Genomic DNA, 19,838 nt, shown 5'->3' on the forward strand with positions numbered 1-19,838 from the left:
GGGTCTAGAGGAAACACACCAAGGACCAGGATGGAGCACTGGGGGCTGCAGCTTCGCTCCTTCTCGGCACGAATGGGGCACCAGGAACCGTCTGCCAGGAACTCGATCTCGTCTGCATCTTCGCACTCACTCAGGATCTTGGAGAGGAGCCTGCAGGCCAAGAGGAGGTGCTCAGGTCTGCCCCCATGCCTCCTACTGGTCCCCTCGCCCCACTGCTGCACCCTGTCCTGTGAGAGACCCCCAGCAAACACACCCTGCTCCCTAACTGGGGAGACACAGAGCATCTCCGTGGAGTCCGTTTCCTGTGTGCACTCGGGGCCCTGGCTAAGACCACACTGTCCTCGTCCCTGCAGGCAGCCCGGCTCTCACTGTCCTCGTCCCTGCAGGCAGCCCAGTTCTGTCCTCGTCCCTGCAGGGAGCCCAGAGGTCATTTTGCTCAAGAATTTGGGCCAGGCAGGTGTCTGTGGGGGAAAGGGAATTGGGTGGTCCTAGACCCCCATGACCAGAGAAGCTGGGCAGACCCCCCACCAGACAGAAGAGGACACAGGCTCAGAGAGAGGAGGACCAGACACAGGCCATTCCCAGAAGTTGCTGGCCCCATGTGACCCACTAGTGGGAATTCTGGGACCAGGCCTGCCAGGGCCAGCACATGGGGACATCATGGCCAGGGAATAGGAGGGTAACCTGGAGACTGTGGGGGTGAGCCCTGCTCAGCGCTGGGGTTCCAGCCCACCCCACTCTCACCCAGCCTCGTGGCCCCCACTATTCCCTGTGCTGTTGTGTCCAAGGGCTCAGAGAGCCGGGGATTAGGCCACTTCAAAGCTACACCTGCCTGCGGGTGCTCCCTGAGGTGACTTTCCAGAGGGACACCCACTCAGCTCACAGACCTCACCCCAGAGCCTTTGGTCACCTCTGCCTGCACCTTCCCACCTGTTAGACTCCCTACCCATCCAAAGCCCCAGGTGCCCGCTCCCTTCCCACACCCCCTCAGAGCCTGGATGGAGACCTGTGGCTCCTGCTGCCCTATACCCCTGGCGTGGTCTGAGAGATACCCTCGACTCCAGGCTGCCACTTCTAGAACGCCTCTCAGGCTGCTGTGTGCCCAGCCCCATCCAATCCCAGCCCTAAAGCCCCCTTGGAGCCCTCAGGGCAGCTGCTGCCTAGTGTCCCTGGTGGGGGAGGGGCTCAGGCCTCGCAGCTGCCAGGCCGGGAACAGAGCAGCCATTCACGCGTCCCAAGTGCCCAGCCCCAGGGGCCTCCTCATGCCACCCAAGGCCGGGGGCACAGGGTGAAGGCTCTGTCCCTCTGGAGAGGGGACCCTGACAAGCCGTCAAATCTGGGTTTGAGTCCGGGTGACCTGGGATTTCCTAAGTTCTCTCACCTCTGAGGTGGGATAGCTGTGAGGACGAGTTTGGGCAGCACAGACAAGAGTCCAAGTGTAGGACAGAGAAGTCAGGCCCCAGAAACCGAAGGTGTCTCCCAAGGTCCACGTGCCTGCTGTGACTCTACCGTGGACCTCCTATGTGGCCTCGGACAGGGGCGGGCACTCAGGTCCTGTGTGGCCTCGGACAGGGGCAGGCACGTGGGTCCTGTGTTGCCTTGGTGGGCATGAGGGTCCTGTGTGGCCTTGGACAGGGGCGGGCACGTGGGTCCTGTGTGTCCTCAGACAGGGGCGGGCACGTGGGTCCTGTGTGTCCTCAGACAGGGGCGGGCACATGCTTCCTATAACCACACGGCAGGCCCTGTGTGGCCTCTTACAGGGGCGGGCACGCGGGTCCTGTACGGCCTCGGACAGAGGCTGGCACACAACTGCTGTGACCACACCTTGAGTCCTGTACAGTGGCCAGGACTGAGGCAGGCGGGAGCCAAGTCAGGTGCTGTGGACAGGGGGGTCCAGTTTCTAGAAACCGAAAACCTGTGGTCCAGGAGTGAGAAGCCCTTGTTTCCTGTGGCACGTCCCCTGCTAGTGCCACCACGGCAGAGGTGGAAGGTGGCCTGGACTCCGGGAGACTGTCCTTTGGCCCGGAGGGAAGCTAGAGCCCCTGCCACCTGGGTGGACGGTATACACAGCAATCCTGGGGCTCCCCTGACGCCCTCACTTTGGGTGGGCAGACGCTCAAAAGGTGGTGATAAGACTAAGGTCACAGAACCCTGCGTCCAGGCTCCCCATCCAGCTAGGCCACGTGGTCGGTTCCTGTCCGTGAAGGCAGGATAAGGCTGCAGGAGCCCGCCTCTGCCCCGACACCATGACCCTCGACACTCACATGGCCCCGTACCCAGCCTCTCGGGCCACACCACGGAATAATCTGGAATCTCTCCAAGTCAAAGTAAAGATGCCTCGGGGCTCTCTGCTCCATGCTCCTGCAGAGGGGCCCACAGGTAGGGTGGCCACTGCGCCTCCACTCACCCGTCAATGATGAGCTGGTCGTAGGGGGCAGGCTTGTCACACACAGGGCACATCCAGGTGGGCTTCTTCTCGTTCATCTGGAGGTAGAAGACTGCGTCGAAGCACTGCAGGTGGGCACAGGTCTCCGCCCGGCAGGGCACCGTCAGCCGCATCTTCACCAGCTGCAGGGGCGGCAGAGTCACGAGCCGTCGTCCTCCAGGCCCCCAGCCTGGCCCTCTACCGGCCCCACAGAAGTCCATCCCCAACCAGTGAGCCCGGGACCGCCCATGACAAGGCCCGGAGTGGGGCGGCGGGGCAAGAGGGCGTCCAGCATAGGGGCATCACTCACCGGGCAGATGAGGGACACTCGCACTCCAGTGGTAGCTATCTCGCTGTCGGGGTCCAGGCGTAGCTTCTCTTTGACTGCAGGGCAGTGGGCTGTTAGAAGGGCCTGAAGGACCCTGCCGGCCCCCTTTCCCCGTTCCCAGCACCCCAGGTGCACCTCCCTGTACTCAGGGCCATGACGGGCTGAAGAGATGACCTGAGAAAACGGTGCCCATCCCAGGCCCCCCACCCCCCTCCGGGGCCCCCCATGACTACCACTCCCACCTCGTCTGGCTGCACCTCCCCTGGCAGGGCAGCCTTTTCTAGGCCAGGTCACATCAGTCATGCCCAAGTACAAACTACCACACACCCCTTGTGCCCAGCTATTGTGGTGGACTGGACCCACAGGCTGGCCACAACGGAAAATTCCCGGGCAGCTCGCTGAGTGTCACGGGCCAGGCCTGGCTCTGTCCTCCTCCTCTAATAAACAGGTGTGCAGCACGAAAGGCACAAGTGAGAAAAACAACAGGACTTCCTGACTACACCTGGACAGACAGAGGTGCCACGATGCAGGGGTGGAAGCAGCGCAAGGAGCCTGGGGCCCATTCTGGAAGGTACTAGAAGGTACTGGCACGGAGAACCCCAAGCTGGTAAAGGTGGGGTTAAGTTAGTGCCCAAGAGGGGTCCCCACCCTCTGTGGGCATGCCAGGACTCAGGTCAGCCCTGTCTGCCAGTGGCCCCACTGGCTACCGTCCAGCCAATCATCTGTGTGGGTGCACAGAGAGCCCGCCTCAGCCGGTCAACATTGCCATTGTCCCAGAGGCAGGCAGGTGGGGACTGAAGAAAGGGCCCTTTGAGGGGAGAGGGAGGCGGTAGGGTGTGGCACTCAGGCTGGGGCTCTGTGTCCCTGGGCTCCACCTCAGAGGTCAGTCACCCCAGAGGCTGCTCGGTTTGCAGCCAGGCTGAGCTTCCAGGTTGGGTGGTTGTGGGCTCTCACAACTCAGCCCACAGGAGGTAGGAGTTGAGCACCCAGGCCCAGCCCCTCCTGGTAGCCCTTCCGGGACGGGAGGAAGGTTTGGTTTTCAGAGGCTCTGGGGAAGCTGCCTGAGGTCACACAGCTTGACCAGGGCTGGAGGCGCCTGGCTCATGGGGTGCACAGATGCTGCAGGGCACAAAGACCCCACACTGTCCCCCAACTTCTCTGTGGGCCCAGCCAAGCAGGCCCCTCCTGCTGTGTTCACATACAAATACCTCAGGACCCAGAGGCTGGCCACAGCTGTAGGCAGACCCAGATGGCCACTGGCAGGCCTCTCCCTGACAGTCACAGCTGCTCAGGGCTCTCGGAACCAGCCCTACCACACGGCAGACTGTCTGCCCCGTCCTCACTCCTGGGGCCCTGCAGGTCTCAGAAGCCACCACGCTGTCCTGCCTTGGGGTCTTTGCACTTGCTATCCACTGTCTCTTCTGAGGAGACTTCCTTAACCACCCAGCCACATGGGTGCCTGGACGTCCAGCAGACGTCAGCTCCCTCAGAGGGATGCCCGGGGCACGCGCTCACCAAGTGCCTTGCACAGCTCCGGGTGCTTCACTCCGATGGTTTTCAACCGCTGCAGAAGCTCTGAGGAGGTCAGCTGTCGCACCAGATACAGGGCCACGGAGTAGCTCTGGGGGCAGAGGGGAAGGTCAGGGCCAGTGGGGCACAGGAGAGAAGGTGGGGGTCCAGGTAGGTGGAGATACAGAAGGGAAGGTGGGGGTCAGGGCCAGTTGAGGGAACGGAGGGATAGGAGGGAGAGAGCAGGACTGGGACAGGTGGGGGAGACAGAGAGGAAGAAGGGTGTCAAGGCAGGTGGAGGCACAGAGAGGGGGTTCAGGCAGGGCTGTGGGTAGTGAGGAAGTCGGGTGAGGGGGGCACGCAGGGCGGGGCTGGGGGAGAAGAGAGCGGGGTGGGCGAGGGCACACTCACCTTGCCATAGTTGCCCCAGGTGACGGTGATGCGGTTGGTGGCGGAGGACAGGTACATGAGGTGGGTCAGGTTGATGGGTCGGCACGGCCGCTTGGGCTCCACGCCCGGCTTGTTGGAAGGGTAGTAGCCCTGGGGTTGGACACACCAGCTCACTCACAGAGGGTCTCAGAAGACGAAGGCAACCAGCCCCCACCCCACAGCCTAAGCCCCCCTCTTCTTTGACCAGGTGGCCGACTCACCGGGACAGAGCAGTAGCTGTGGTTCACCTTGACCGCAATGTTAGGTGGATACTGGTCCTCCTGAGGGCAGCTAGTGTCCGAGTAGCAGATTCTACAGGGGCAGTGACAACCATGAGGCTTTGGGGGAACCCAGTGGGGTGCACGGGGCCACTGCCAAACAGTCACTTGGGGCTGTGGACAGGGGCCAAGCTGAGCTGCTGTATCTTGGTGTCAGAAGAGCTGAGGGTCACAGGGCACCCCAAGCCTCCAGTCCCTGGTGCTTTCAGTGAGTAGGGGAGGTGAGAGAAAGGCCTAGAGCACAGGGTTGGCCTGAGAGAGTCAGGGGTCCAGGGGGTGAAGGCAGCATGGGAGGGCCACAAGCACCCCTGGGCTTACCTGAGAACCACCTGCACAGCTTTGATCCCTGGCTGCAGCTCTCTGTGGAGGAGGGATGAATCAGGAGAGGGGCACCAGGCAATGGTGAGGGGCCGTGGGCCACTCCTTAGTGAGATGCCCTAGTGCCCCTCTAGGTGTGCCCCCACCCCGGGCTCCCCCCAGCCCACTCCCTGGGCAGGCAGGGGGGCGAGTTGCCGCGGTACCTGGAGTTCCGGATGAGCTCCACCTGGCGTGGCGTCAGGGCAAAGATGCACGGGCTCTCCTGAATCTTCTCGCTGTTCTGTGGGACTGAGGAGGACATGGGGTCAGGCCCTGAGCTCCCCTTTATCAGGGCGGCAGGATGTCAGAAGCTGACGTGCAGGACACAGGCAGAGCCAGCCTTGGCCCTGCCCTCCAGGATTCAGACTCTAGGACACCTCATTCTCCCCCTTCCCACGCTCTGTTCAGAGGCTCCGCTCCCTGCCCTGGGAGCCCCCATGTCCGAGTGGGACAGGCACTGCAGGACCCGCCACGCGACCTAGTCTCCACGCAGCCTGCTCTCAAGGCTGGTACCACCTGGGGCGCGGCTCAGCTCCCTGCGGTGGTTCTGGGGTTGGAGGGGTGCACGCCCCAAACCCTAATCACTCAGGGGGCAGTGGGGACAGCGAGGACACACCCACAGGTTCCGGCCTCTGGGCGCTCACAGGCCAGGAGAGAAGCACAAGTGGATCAGAACGGAACTCCCAAGTCCAAATGGAAATATATAACAAGAGTCTAGGGCGGGGTGAATTGCAGCTGGAGTGTCCTTGGGAGAGGAGAGGCCCAGGGACCTGGGACAGAGCTGAAGAAGACCAGGCGCCCGCCTTGACCGCCACCACAAAGCTAGTCCACACTGCCCAGCAGCAGCCTGCAAAGTTCAGGAGTGAGACTACAAGATGAAGAGTACAGGTTCTTCACGGTAATTCACCAACACTGAAAGGCCATTCATTCATTCCTTACAAACAAAACACCTGAAAAGCCAGACACACTGAAGAAGAATGTGGCATCAGGACCAGAGGAAAACTCGTCAACAACCTGTGTTACGCAGATCTTGCCTACTGAAAGTGAGGACTTTAAAATGCTCGATGCTGAAGACAAGGATTACACCTCAACATCAAGAAAACAAAGTCTTTACCACTGGGCCGGAAGCAGTATCACGGTGTGTGTGTACTGCGGAGTTGGAAGCGACCACAGCTGACCCTCCAGCAGGTTTTCAGAGGAAGTAAACTGCACAGCAGGAGACTGTCCATCTTTCTCCCCCAGGGCAGGTGGTGGATTCAAACCGCATATCCTTGCTTTGGCAACGTAATTCCTCACCCCTAAGCCACCACCGCTCCCCTATCTCCTGATAGATGGAGAAAAGACTGAAGTCATCAATTATTTCATCTGACTTGGATCCACATTCAACACCATTGGTTCCAGGAGTCAAGAACCTCTCCAGGGCACTAAAGAGTAACGACGTCAGTTTAAAGACTAAGTGTGCCTGATCCAAGCCATGGTCTTCTCAATTGCTTGTTATGTGTCTGCAAGGTGGACAGTGACCAAGGATGACAGAAAAATTGCTGCCTTTGAGTTGTGACGTTGGGGAAGAGTACAGACTATTCCATGGAGTACCAAAAGAACAAACAAGTATGTTCCAGAGAAAGTGAAACCAGAGGGTTCTTTGGAGGCAAAAATGGTGAAAACTCTCACTCAAACTCTGAGCATGTTGTCAAGAGAGCCCAGAATAGATAGGTCTTGGAGAGGGCCCAGTCCTTGGAAAAGGGTATCACACTTGGAAAGACCCACAACAAGATGTACTGACATGGTGACTCCAACGATGGGCTCGAGTGTGTCAGAGGCGGTGAGGATGGCACAGGACAGAGCAGGGTCCAGATTAGACTGAAGTCGCAGGTGACTCAACAACACACAACAGTAAGTAACTTCAATGTCAGAGAAGTGCCAATGATATACAGTTGCGCTGAGAATCATTGAATCACCAAAAAAAAATGATTAGAGCTAAAAGTAATAAAGCTGATAAAATGCAAAATACACCACAACTTGTGGGACATAGTTAAAGCAGTGTTCTGAGGGAAAACCATAGCCTAATGTTGTGTGAACAGTGCAGGGAGCACTGCATGGTTTGGAATTGGGAAGGGAGTGAGTCAGGGATATATTCTTCTTCCGTACCTGTTCAATCTGTATGCTGAGCAAATTATCCAAGAAGCCGGACTCTTTATAAAGAGGAATGTGGCATCAGGATTGGAGGGAGACTCATCAATAACCTGCATTACGCAGATGACACAACCTTGCTTGTTGAAAGTGAGGAAGATTTGAAACACTTATTGCAGAAGATCAAGGAATGCAGCCTTAAGTATGGATTGTGTCTCAATATCAAGAAAACAAAGATTCTTACCACTGGACCAGTAAGTAGTGTCACGATGGATGGAGAGGAGATTGAAACTGTCATCAGCTTCATCTTGTTTGGACCCACAATTAACACCCTTGGTACCAGCAGTCAGGAAATAAGGAGATGCATTGCAATGGGAAAATGTGCAGTTAGGGACCTTTCCAGATTACTGTGGAGTAGTGATGTCACTTTAGGATTAAGGTGTGTCTGATTCAGGCCATAGTCTTTCCAATCACTTGCTATGCATCTCAGACCTGGACAATGAATAAGGATGACAGAAAAAGAATTGATGCCTTTGAGCTGTGGTGTTGGAGAAGAGCACTGAACATCCCATGGACAGCTTGAGACAGATCTTTTGTTCATAGGGTCGCTATGAGTCGTACTCAACTCGATGGCACCTAACAACAACAACAACAACAACAACAACAACAACAACAACAACAACATGCACTTAAAAAGAAAAAAAAAAAGGATGAAGGTGAATGATCCCAGCTTCCCTCATAAGAAGCTAGGGAAGGAAGCACAGATTAAAAGCAAAGTCCCTAGAAGGAAGGAAGATTTTACTGTCCTGCCATCAAAATCAATGATTTCCTACACAAAAAGAAAAATGCAGACAACCAAGGAACCGAAAGTTTGCTCTCTGAAACAACCAAACTGAACAATAAAAACAATCAAGAAAACGTGAATTATCAGTGCCAGAAATGAAAGGACAATACTGCCAACTTCTAAAACACCTCACAATTTCCTAGTTCAACAGGGGATTAGAATGAACAACTGACAATATACCAGCAACTTCAATGAAAGAACTAAATTTTACTAAAAAGGTCTATCACCAAAAGTGACACGGAAAGAAATAGAAAACTCCAGTAGCTCTCTACTTGTTAAAGAAATTAAAGTCCTATTTTTTTTAAAAAAAAGTTTACATAAAAATTATCCAGGACTGGTGAATTCTATCAAACATTTAAGGAAGACACCATAAACATTTTATATACATTCTCCCACAAAAGAACACATTTCCAACTTATTTTATGGGACTGGCATAACTCTGCTGACCAATCTGATACTAAAAAGTGAATGTTCCCAAGATCCCTCACGCTCCCAGGACAGAGCCGGAGGGGCCGGGGTTGAGCACTTGGCTGTGAACTGAACCTCAGTGGCGGCCTGAACGGAGAGCTGCTCCGAGAGCGAGCTGTGGCGGTCTGCTGCTCTCCAGACTTACAGCCTCGGGAGTCCTATGGGGCAGCTCGACCCTCTCCTGGAGAGGTCACTACGAGCCAGGGGCTCAAGCGGGTCAGAGATGATGAGGATGGTGTGGCCAGCACACGGTTCCGAGCTGCTGGTCACAGGGACGCTAAGTTGTCCTCAACAGCACGTACTGATGACGTCAGAGATGGACGGAGCTCTGGTGGCCTAGAGGTCAGGAATGCTGTCAAGCTAACGGCACGTGGCTGTAATGCACCAGCTGCTCCACAGGAGAAAGACTGGGCAGCGTCCACTCTCTGATTTTCCTGCCTCTAAAAAGCTGAAGGGTCAGCTGTGAGTGGGTTCCTGTGAGCATACTGAAGTAGGTGACTTGAGGGTACGTAAAAACAGGAGTCGGAATGACTCGATGGCTGGGCAGTTTTAAAATTTTTAAATGAAAACAGATGCAAAAGTTCTTAATAAACTATTAGCGCAACAAACCCAGGGACAGACAGGACAATACAACACAGCCCAGTGGATGTAGTCCAGGAATGTAGGATGGATTTCACACTCCACTAAGAGGGAGCTCTGCTGGCCTAGTGGCAAGAAGCTGCGGTGCAATCCCGAAGGCACACGGTTCAAGGCCACCAGCCGCTCTGCGGGACAAGGATGGGCAACCTCCTCCTGTGTGTTTCACTGCCTCTGGAAACCCGCCGGAGGGCCAGCTCCGACTCTACCGTAAATGACCACGACAGACTCCACTGGGAGGGTCAGCACGGGAACGAGCTGACAGGGAAACGGAGCAACAACTCCCGGCCACTGCCGGTGGAAACGTCAACACGCCCAATCATTTTAGAAAACAAAGCGCAGTTTCTTAAAGTTCAACAGACTATTCTGATGACCTAGCAATCCCACTTTGATGTATTTCCTCCAAAAATAAATGAAAATACGCCGCGCCCCCCCTTGTGTACAAGTATGTTTACGGTACAACAGTGCACTGACAGAACACTGCTCACAGCATTAATGGTCTGTATCCTCGAGGGGCCAGCATCTTCAAAGCCTGAGAGCCGCCCTCTAAGACACAGCTAGTGGACAATCCTCTTCGGGAGCAAAGCAGAGAGAAGCCAGAACCTCAGAGAAAGTCTACAAGGCACTCACTCACAGCCTCACGTGCCCTGAGAACACAGCAGCCAGAGATGGTGCCGGCCACCGCCAGCAACCGTTCTAATCAGGGCCACAGAGCGTGGACCCCAGAGAAGGGGAGAAAACCCTGCACTCACATGCTTTTCTTTTTAAAAAACTTGGTGGTAAATTTGGTTTTCCCTCCTTTTCACAGTGATTTGGGTGAAAGTTTGCAGAGTAAATAGTTTTCCATTCAACTGTTTGTACACATTTGTTTTACATTAACGACAGTACCCACAATGTGACCACACTCGTCTCCCGTCCTCCTGCCCACTCTGTCCTGCGCTCAATCCCTGGGCGAATGGGGATGATTCTAAGGAGCGAGCCCTCCACGGTGTGATGGTTCATCTCACGAGCCTGCCTGTCACTTGGTGGTTTAGTGGTTAAAGAGCTGCACTACAACCCGAAGGCACATGGTTCGAGTCCACCAGCCGCTTGGAGGAAGAAAGGTGGACAATCTCCTCCTGCACGATTTACTTCCTTTCACCTGCTGGAGGCTTTCAGGGGCAGCTGTGAGTCACTTCTGACGATTCAAAGTAACAACACCTGCCTGAGAATGGAGCCATGATGGGAGTTTTGTTTCCAGCTTGAAGGGTGTGTGGGGGCCATGGTCTCGGGCACCACCAGTACAGTATTCAAGCCCTGGACCAGGAGAGGCTAGAAGACTCCCGAGGGCATCACCGAGATACACTCTGAACCCTCAACAGTGCCCTGAGGTCACTTTTTATTCAAACAGACTGGCACACAGAATAGAAGCTGCTGTGTGTGACAACGCTCCACTGAGAAAACATCTGCAGACCAGAGGGGGGCAGGGCCCGGACCAGAAGCCGGGCGCCGAGAACGACCCGGTGCCTCCGAGCCCCCCGTGCACCGTCCCACGGAACCTCACGTGCTGCGTGAGCTCTCTGAGGCACAGCAATGCCGATGGAAGCAGAGCACAGGCCTTTCTCCCAAGCAGGTGCTGTGCGGGTGTGAACCGCTAACCAGCTCATAACGAGAACTTACCGCGGGGTCTCCTTTGCAGAATGAATGAATGAAAATACAACTTTTCTGCAAACTTTTGTTAAAAATCACAACTTAAAAAAAAAAGGAAAAAAAAGCAGCCACCGCCTGTATGTTTAAGGAAAGAAACCCCAGATCCCACATACACTGCCCTGAGTGAGTCTGCTGCAAAGAACCTCTTCAAAGCACTGATGAGCAAGGATATAATCTGCGAGACTAAGGGGCTCAAACCACTGTGTGTTTAACAGCTTCATACCCACGCAAAAGGTGAAGGGCTAATTAGAAAGTGCAGAGAACTGATGCCTCTGGAGTTTGTGAAGAATATCGAGTCCATACCACAGACCGCCAAAACACACGCGCGTGTGCCACTGCCGTGCAGCCACACCACTCCTTAGAAGTAAGGCTGACGAGGCTTCGCCTTCCACACTGTGGGCACGGTGCGGGGAAGGGCCTCCCCCTGCAGGAGAACACCAAGCTGGGCATGGAGGAAGACCCTCAAGAAGCTGGACGTCGCAGCTACAAGATGGACTGTGGACTTGGGCACAGCAGTGGCCGTGAGGACAGCAAAGGACCATTTTGCTCTGCTGTGCAGGCTTGCTAAACGGGCAAGAAGCTGTGCTGCAATCCCAAAGGCTCGTGGTTCAAATCTACCAGCTGCTCTGTGGGAGAGGGAGGGGCAATCTCCTCCCGTGTGATTTCCTGTCTCTGAAAACCCGCTGGAGGGCCAGCGATGGGTCTTTCTGACCTGACAGAAAACAACCAGCAGCCTCCTGTGTCACAATCAACTCAATGGCAATGAACCATCCCAACCCCTGGCCCCCACGTGCAGGATGCTGCGGGCACAAAGCTGTGCTTTACCAAGGACATCTAAGAACTGCCAGCAAGAGCCTGGCAATGCCCTTCACATGATGGCTGTGGACGGCACCGGAGGAATGTTACACAAGGGCCCAGAAGGCACTACGCGAGGATAAAGAATAAGCTCCCTGCACTCCCCCCGCCCCTTTCTCTCTTCATGTAAAACTCAGGTACAGGAAGTGGCCCCCAAAACGATTTTTAAGCCTTCAACCCCTGAAGTCCACTTTAAACCAAAGAATACTGCAGCCAAGTGAAGACTGTCTGCTGGAACACGGTCCTTTTAAGATCTAGCTCTCTGGGATCCCGTAAGAACTCGCGCAGCAGAGTATCCCGTGTGGGGCTGCCATCAAGAGGTTCGAATCCACCCACTTCTCCCTGGAGAAAAATAAGGGACTCTGCTCCTGTCAAGATCTACAATCACAGAAATCTGATAGAGGGCTGTCAGGAACCAGAACACCTTAACCACAGCGAGCACGGGATCCAAAGGACAAGAGGCGAGACCGGAAGCACAGGGGACAGGAAGTGCCTATTCTCAAGGGAGGAAGAGCTGGAGAGAGGGAGGCTGGGTGCTCGGCTGGAAGACTCCTCGGTGCATCGTCTGCTCTGCATATTCTCACAACAAAAATAAAATGCAGGGAAAAGCAGGTGCAGAGGAGTTACTGTTTGTGCAACAGAAAGCGGGAGGGCGTCAGAGTCAGGCACAGGTGCAGCCACGTGCACGACGCAGCCCTGGACGGGAGGCGGGGATCTGGCCAGTGCCAGCTGCTGAGTGGCCGAGGACAGAGGGACCACTTGGTCAGGCCTGCCAGCCCTCTGGTCTCTGCTTTATACTGTTGCCAACGGTTTCTGTAAAGGACCACTGTGGGAACGTTATTTTCTCAGGCCAGGGGTTGTATTTCACTGAAAACTGCCTCAGAAGATCAGCAAACTAACCAATGGGCACAACTGTGTGCCAATAAAACTTTATTTACAAAGCAGCGGGCTGCACAGATCTGGCCCTCAGGTTCTGGTTTGGAGAAGCCTGCTCCAGAACTCTGGGAATCTGAAGTGGGAGACGAGGCCACCTGTCCAAAAAGCAAACACGATTTTAACTGCAGATGAACAGGTGCAGGGGTCAAGTGGACCCCACTCTGGGCACCCCCGCGTGAACCCAGCTTCATGGGTGCAGGAGGGAACGGCTGGCCCTCAGGTGCTGCTGTCCTGACACTCGGCCCATGTACCGAGCAGGCTGTTTGTGGCAGCTTGGTGGGTCCCTGGGGACGCCGGCTGCTGAGTGCTGGCCGGGCCCCTGAGGAAGGCTGTCTAATTGGGGTGAGGGGAGCATAGCTAGGCCACCTGCAGACACGCTGAGATCTGCCCAGGTGCCCAGGGAACAATTACCCAGGGCGGGGCGGGGCCGTGCCCTGCAGGCTGGCAGCCCACGGCACTCTTATTTTCCCCGTGAATACATCAGGGAGTGGGAGCTACCCTGCAGGACTCTGCAGCACTCCCCAGAGGGTCTTCAAGTCTGTACGGGAGTCTACTGCCCTGTCCGCTTCCCAAGGAAAGGCTGGAGGGTTCAAACCATGGACGGTCCCTGTGAGCACCATGGGAAGCACCCTGCTGGCCTGGGAGTGCCATTCCACAGGGGGGATCAGCAACACGCCCCACATCCAGGAGCGTGTCCCGCACTAGATAGTTCCCCAGCTCGAGGAGCCTGGGGTCCAGGCAGGTGGGAGATGAAATAGGGCCGGTAGCAATCCCCCCTAACCTGGGTGGCCGGCCACCTTGCCTCTCTTGTGCCTCCTTGGCCCCTCACTGATGCCCCAGCCAGTCCTGTCCACTCTGCTTCCAATCCTGCTGTCTCCTACTCTCCCCTCTGATACCCCAGGCCTTGAATCCGTGGTCCCTCCTTACAGACCCTTAAGCTCTGCCTCTGTCCCTAGGTCCCACTCAAAGTCCCCTGCTGACACAGATTCTATGAACAATGCTCCCTGGGGAGATGGGCTCAGGTGGTTAAGCTATAGAGGTAAAAGGAGACAAGAAGGGAGAGAAACGTGCCTCAAATGTGGCAATCAGGGAGGCCACCCTGAAGTGGTGATATGATCAGAGGACAAAAGAAGAGCCAACTGGAGAAGTAGGACTGAAGGGACAGCTCGTGCAAAGGCCCCGAGGTAGGATGAGAGCTGGTGAGTTAGAGGAACAGCACAGCAGAGGTTCATGTGGCTGGAGTGGGGAGGGGAGGGGAGGGGGAAGCACCGATGGGGAGGGGAGGAGGGCAGGGAAGACAGGGAGGGCCTTTGGTGACTCCACTGCCCTGCAAGGGGGACGTCTTGGAGGCTATGGGCACAGCAGCAGGGCCGGCCTTCTATTTTTTTTTTTCTTTTCTTTTTTTCTTTTAACTACAGGGGAAAGCGCGAATGCAGTCCCCCACTACCACAAATTATGCAGTCGAGTTTCCCACATTTGGGGAAATCGCAGGGGTCAGCACATCCGGAGTGCAATGGATAAGCCTCGCCCTGGGAAAACCACCTTCGTGATCATGGTATCTCCCCTGCCAGGTAAGCCTTCTATTTTAAAGAGAGTCAGGGCCTCCAGTGAGTGGCCCCCAAACTCAGGCCTCCACCCTTGTCCAGGGCTGGGCCTGGCTGTGGGCTGACAAGAGAGGATGCTTCATTCCCGTGTCTCAATGCGATAAAAGGACAGAGAACAAGACTCAGCATCAGGCCAGCACGACAAGGGGACACTGCTGGGATTCACGTCAGGAAAGGCTCACAGCTCACCACACCTGTCTAATCTGGACACTGAGCACGGAACTGGAGAACCTGGATGACGGGGGAGGAAATGGATTAGAGGAAGCACCTTTAACCACTGCAAGATGCAGAGGTCTGCTAAGACAACCTGACACAACTGCTGCTGGTGGTCAAAGACCACAGCCTCAGGACAGATTACACATGACATCAAGAAAAAGACTTCATGCACACCCATGTTTACTGCAGCTTTGTTCATGTTTACTGCAGCTTTGTTCACAATAGCAAGGAGTTGGAAACAACCTAAATGCCTATCAACAAATGAATGGTTAGAGAAGCTGTGGTATATTCACACAATGGAATACTATGCTGCATTGAAAACAAGGAGCTCATGAAAAGTTATTCAAAATGGATGAGCCTGGAGAACAATATGCTGAGTGAAATATCTTAGTCGCAAAAGGACAAATACTGCATGATGCCACTGCTGTAAAATGGGACTGATATTAGGGTTGGGGTAAGACTGAGAAAAACTGGATAAATTGTGTATACTGCACTGAAACAGATGAGCGAGAGAATAATTTTAAAGCGATGTATGATAGGGTATTATGGTTACCACAAGAGTCCACAATTAAGGTTGCATAGTGGAATGTACTTGGAGTGGTGGGAGGGGTGCGGGGGGATTGTGTACCAGGGAGGGAGTTTTTCTATTACTTTTCAAAGAGAGAAGCGAACTGGGGGTGGGGTCGGGGGAGAGCTGGGCAAGGAGAGAAGTGCAGCAATGAATGAATAGAAATCCAAAATCTCTCTAAATGTTCATTAAATTATTAAAATAAAAATTGGGCCAGAGGCATGATAAGCAGTTGTTAAAGGACTTCATTTTCTTAGAATTCACAACCAACACCCGGGGAAGCGGCAGTGAAGGGATGAAGTCGGGACCACCCGGGGCTGACTCTGGAAGGAGCACCCCCCGACCAAAGGCTCAGCATTTTCAACTCCCTCCTGTGCGTGGGAACGCAGGACAAGAGGAAGACCAAAGGACTGACTGAGGGCTTTGCTTGCTGGTGCTGGCAAACTGAGGACCACTGTCCTGGAAGAAAAGCTGCCAGGAAGCCCCTTAGAAGTGACCAGCCCGTCCAGCTGGAGGAGAGGGGCTGGCCGGGAGGAGAGGGGCCGGCTGGAGAGACCGGGTGGATGGAGAGGGGCCGGCCGGGAGGAGAGGGGCCGGCCGAAAGAGAGGGGCCAGGTGGATGGAGAGGGGCCGGCCGGGAGGAGAGGGGCTGGCCGGGAGGATAGCAGTGGAAAGAGAAGATGTTCCTGATGAACAGCTGCAGCAAGGGGCTCACACAGAGCCACAGCGAGGACGGAGCGGGGCTGGGGGCCTGGCCTGGGGCAGCCTGGCCGGTGTTTCGGTCCACTGTGGATGGGGCTGCTGAGTGAGAACCAACTCGGCCGGCACCTGACGGAAGTGAACATCAACCTCAGGGAGGAGAGGCCACGGCCAGCACCGCTCGGCTCTACTCTGTTCTTCCCGTGACCAGTGGCATCCTGGGCTCTCTGGACCCTCCGCCCACTCCAAGGCCCCCCCACATCAGTCACAAAGCTTCCATTCAGTCCCTCTCGCCGCTGGGCCTTGCCCTGGAACACACCCCCGCCCCAGCTCTGCTGGCTCAGTGCTGTACATGCCTTGGCTGGAGACCAGATGGCCACCTCCAAGAAGCCCGCCCTGACTGCTCCCAACAGTGCAGGCTGGAGCTCATCACCGTCACTGGCCCCACGGGGTGGGGAACCCAGGACACGAACACAGGGCACGTGGCTGACAGCTCCAGAGATAAAAGTGCTTCCTTCCCTGGCCGAGTCCCATAATGGCCTCTCTCCGGCCACAGGAGGGTCTCCAAGGCTGGCCTCTGCCATTACACAGCCAGTGCTGGGCCAGGGTCGGGTGGCAACCCAGGCAGACAGACGCCACGGCAGGCCCTATCGGGTTCCCTGCGGCACCGAGCGCGCTCGGGAGCTGTGCCCAAGGCCGGCCTGGCCCAGGCTGGACAGAGGCTGGCCGCACTCCCTGCTGGCAAGGGGGCCGGAGTCCAGAACCTTCGCGCGGCTCAGGCTGATGCCTCCCTGCGGGGCTCGGCACGGACAGGCTGGACAGAAGCAGCCTCTCAGGCCACTGCGTGACCTTGGGCGAGTCTCCGGTTCCCGCTTAGCAGCCTCGGTACACAGAGGTCCCTGAGCCCCCGCTGCCGCTCTTGCCCGCCCCTCCCCCACGGCATGCCAAGCGGCCAGTGATTTATGTCCGGACTCGGCAGGGCTCTTCCGGGGGAGCGACCAAGTGCTGGGGCCAGTCATGGGCAGGGGCGGGGGGTCGGGAAGCTGAGGCCCCTGAAATAGGCCCCATGCACGGCTACACTCCATGGGGACCTGAGCTGCTGGCAGAGGTGGCGTGGCCAGGCCCAGGCCCCAAACGGGACTAGCCCCTGGTCTAAGACCACCCCAGACCAAGGAGGAGGTGCCCTGAACCACCCGGGCAGCCCTGACCAGCCCTGAGGACAGGCCGGGTGGGGAAGCAGGGCGGGGCCGGCGTCTTTGTTCCAAGCTGCCAGCAGAGTGATTCCCAGTGTAGACAGGAGCAGCAGCTCCCGGAGATCAGGTGACTGGGGTCGGGGTGGGGGGTGCCCGTGGCACACTGAGGGGCGGGAGCCACTCCACGCTCGCTGGGCAGGAAAGGAGCTCACGCTCCGGCGAGGGGTGCGGGTGCGGTCGCCCAGTGCCACGGTCAATGTCACCTCCAGCCCCCACCCCAACCTTCCTGTTCTGTGGACCGCTGGGTTTTCAGGAATTTGACTGCACATTCTGACCTTGAGGACTATGGGTAGTCACCCCCGAGGACCCAAGGGAGCAGCTTCCTGAGTTCTGGAGGGGCTGGGAAGGGAAGGTGGGCACTGAAGACCAGGCTGACACACTGCACCAGGCAACCCCCCCGTGACACCCCAGCCCCTGACCTGAAGGCATCTCATCATCGCACAGTCACACAGAGCACCCTGCGGGTTCAGTCCCCACTACGGTCAGAATCCTGAGGGTCCAGGGCACAGGAAGATGGAGGAGACTGGCTGAGCCCGGCCACCCTGCTTGGCCTGTCACAGGGGAGATGTGGGGGGACTGAATGGACAAGGCTCGTTGTGGGCTACTGTGGCCACAGAGGTCTTTGTCACACTGACGCCTTGGTGCCCAAGCTTGGAGCAAGCATGCAAACTGCCACTGCATGAACGTAAGGATGGAAGAGAGGACAGATGAGGAGTCAGGGGATGGCTATGCGGACGGACGAATAGGTGACTGAGTGGACAGAATGAGAGCCAGATGGGCAGGTGGGTGAGAGGATGAATGGTGGTTGGATGAGTGGATGTATTAATGGATGGGGGGGGATAGGGGGATGGGGATAGATGGGCGGGTAGAGAAATGGCAAGATGAGTAGACGAAAGGGTGATGAGTGGATGAACAGACGGATGAATGGGTAGGATAAGTGGATGGAGAGACGGATAAACAGCTGAGTGAACGGATGGATGGGAAGAGGCTACATAGATGAGTGGATGGATAAATAGATGGGTAGGTGGATGAAAGTGTGAACAGATGAGTGGACGGAGGGGTGGACAGGCAGATGGACAGAGACGGGGCAATGGGTGGGTAAATGGTAGATGGAGATATGGGTGGGTAGCTAAATGGATGAATGGGCAGATGGATTAACAGATGGGTGGAGAGATGAATGTCTGGACCAATGGATAGATGGACAAAGAGATGGACGGACAGACGGGTAGAAGGATAAATGGCTGGGTGGCTAGATGGATGACAGTAGAAGGATAAACGGATGGGTGGGCAGATGGATAAACAGACAGACGGACAAATGGTGTTAGGTGCCTTCGAGCACACCCACAGTGACCCTATGAACAACATCGGAATCCTGTCCTGCTCTGGGCTATCCTGACACCCTACAGCCCACTGCAGCGGTCACTGTGTCAGTCCATCTGGCTGAGGGTCTACTTATTTCTCACTGACCTTCTATCTTTCCAAGAATCATGTCCCTCTCCAAGGACAGCCTCGCCTAGCAACATGCTTGAAGAATGTGAGATGAAGCTTTATCATCTTTGCCTCCAAGGAAATCTCTGGCTGCACCTGAATCTTCAAGTCCTATCTGTCTGTTCTTCTGGCCGTCCATGAGATGTTCAGTACTCTTCTCGAATACCACAGCTCAAAGGCATCAGTTCTTGTGTCTGACTCACTGTCTAGCTCGCAGATGCACAGCAAGTGAGCAGAAAGACCATGGCCTGAATCAGACCTACCCTAGACCTCAAACTGACATCAGTGCTCCTCAATAATGTGGCCAGATGGGTAGAATGAGAAATGGGTGGGTGGGCAGATGGACAGAACAGGCCGATGGATATAGAAGGGGAAAAGGATTTACAGACGCGTGAACAGACAGGTGAATGTAGATGGGTAGATGAATGAACAGACGGGAGGAGAAATGGGCAGAAGGATGAATGGATGGATGGATAGAAGGACAAATGGATGGATGGATAGAAGGATAAATGGATGGGTGGACAGAAGGATTAATGGATGGGTGGATAGAAGGATGAATGGATAGAAGGATAGATGGATGGATAGAAGGATAAATGGATGGATGGACAGAAGGATAAATGGATGGATGGATAGATGGATGGACAGAAGGATAAATGGATGGGTGGATAGAAGGATGAATGGAGGGATGGATAGAAGGATAAATGGATGGATGGATGGATGGATAGAAGGATAAATGGATGGATGGACAGAAGGATAAATGGATGGATGGATAGAAGGATAAATGGATGGGTGGATAGAAGGATGAATGGATGGGTGGATAGAAGGATGAATGGATGGATGGATAGAAGGATAAATGGATGGATGGATAGAAGGATAAATAGATGGGTGGATAGAAGGATAAATGGATGGGTGGATAGAAGGATAAATGGATGGATGGAGGGATAGAAGGATAAATGGATGGGTGGATAGAAGGATGAATGGATGGTGGATAGAAGGATAAATGGATGGGTGGATAGAAGGATGGATGGATGGATGGATAGATGGATGGATGGAAGGATTAATGGATGGGTGGATAGAAGGATTAATGGATGGGTGGATAGAAGGATGAATGGATGGATAGAAGGAT

The 19,838-nt window shown here is 55.4% G+C and overlaps 1 protein-coding gene across 1 annotated transcript in view; it reads right to left on the bottom strand.

Annotated features, from left to right (window-relative positions):
* PIAS4 (protein inhibitor of activated STAT, 4) overlaps window positions 1-19,838 on the bottom strand; it is a 27,995-nt gene that overhangs the window by 910 nt on the left and 7,247 nt on the right. The window contains exons 3-10 of the mRNA XM_006902154.1: window positions 5,491-5,575; window positions 5,288-5,329; window positions 4,913-5,003; window positions 4,674-4,802; window positions 4,269-4,374; window positions 2,736-2,809; window positions 2,408-2,568; window positions 20-150 (exon numbers count right to left, since the gene is read on the bottom strand). Of these exons, the coding sequence (XP_006902216.1) occupies window positions 20-150; window positions 2,408-2,568; window positions 2,736-2,809; window positions 4,269-4,374; window positions 4,674-4,802; window positions 4,913-5,003; window positions 5,288-5,329; window positions 5,491-5,575 (819 nt within the window). The remainder of the gene's footprint in view (window positions 1-19; window positions 151-2,407; window positions 2,569-2,735; window positions 2,810-4,268; window positions 4,375-4,673; window positions 4,803-4,912; window positions 5,004-5,287; window positions 5,330-5,490; window positions 5,576-19,838) is intronic.

Source organism: Elephantulus edwardii, unplaced genomic scaffold (assembly GCF_000299155.1).
Source record: "Elephantulus edwardii isolate Elephantulus edwardi_28Jun2011 unplaced genomic scaffold, EleEdw1.0 scaffold00374, whole genome shotgun sequence".
Classification (NCBI taxonomy): Eukaryota; Metazoa; Chordata; class Mammalia; order Macroscelidea; family Macroscelididae; genus Elephantulus; species Elephantulus edwardii.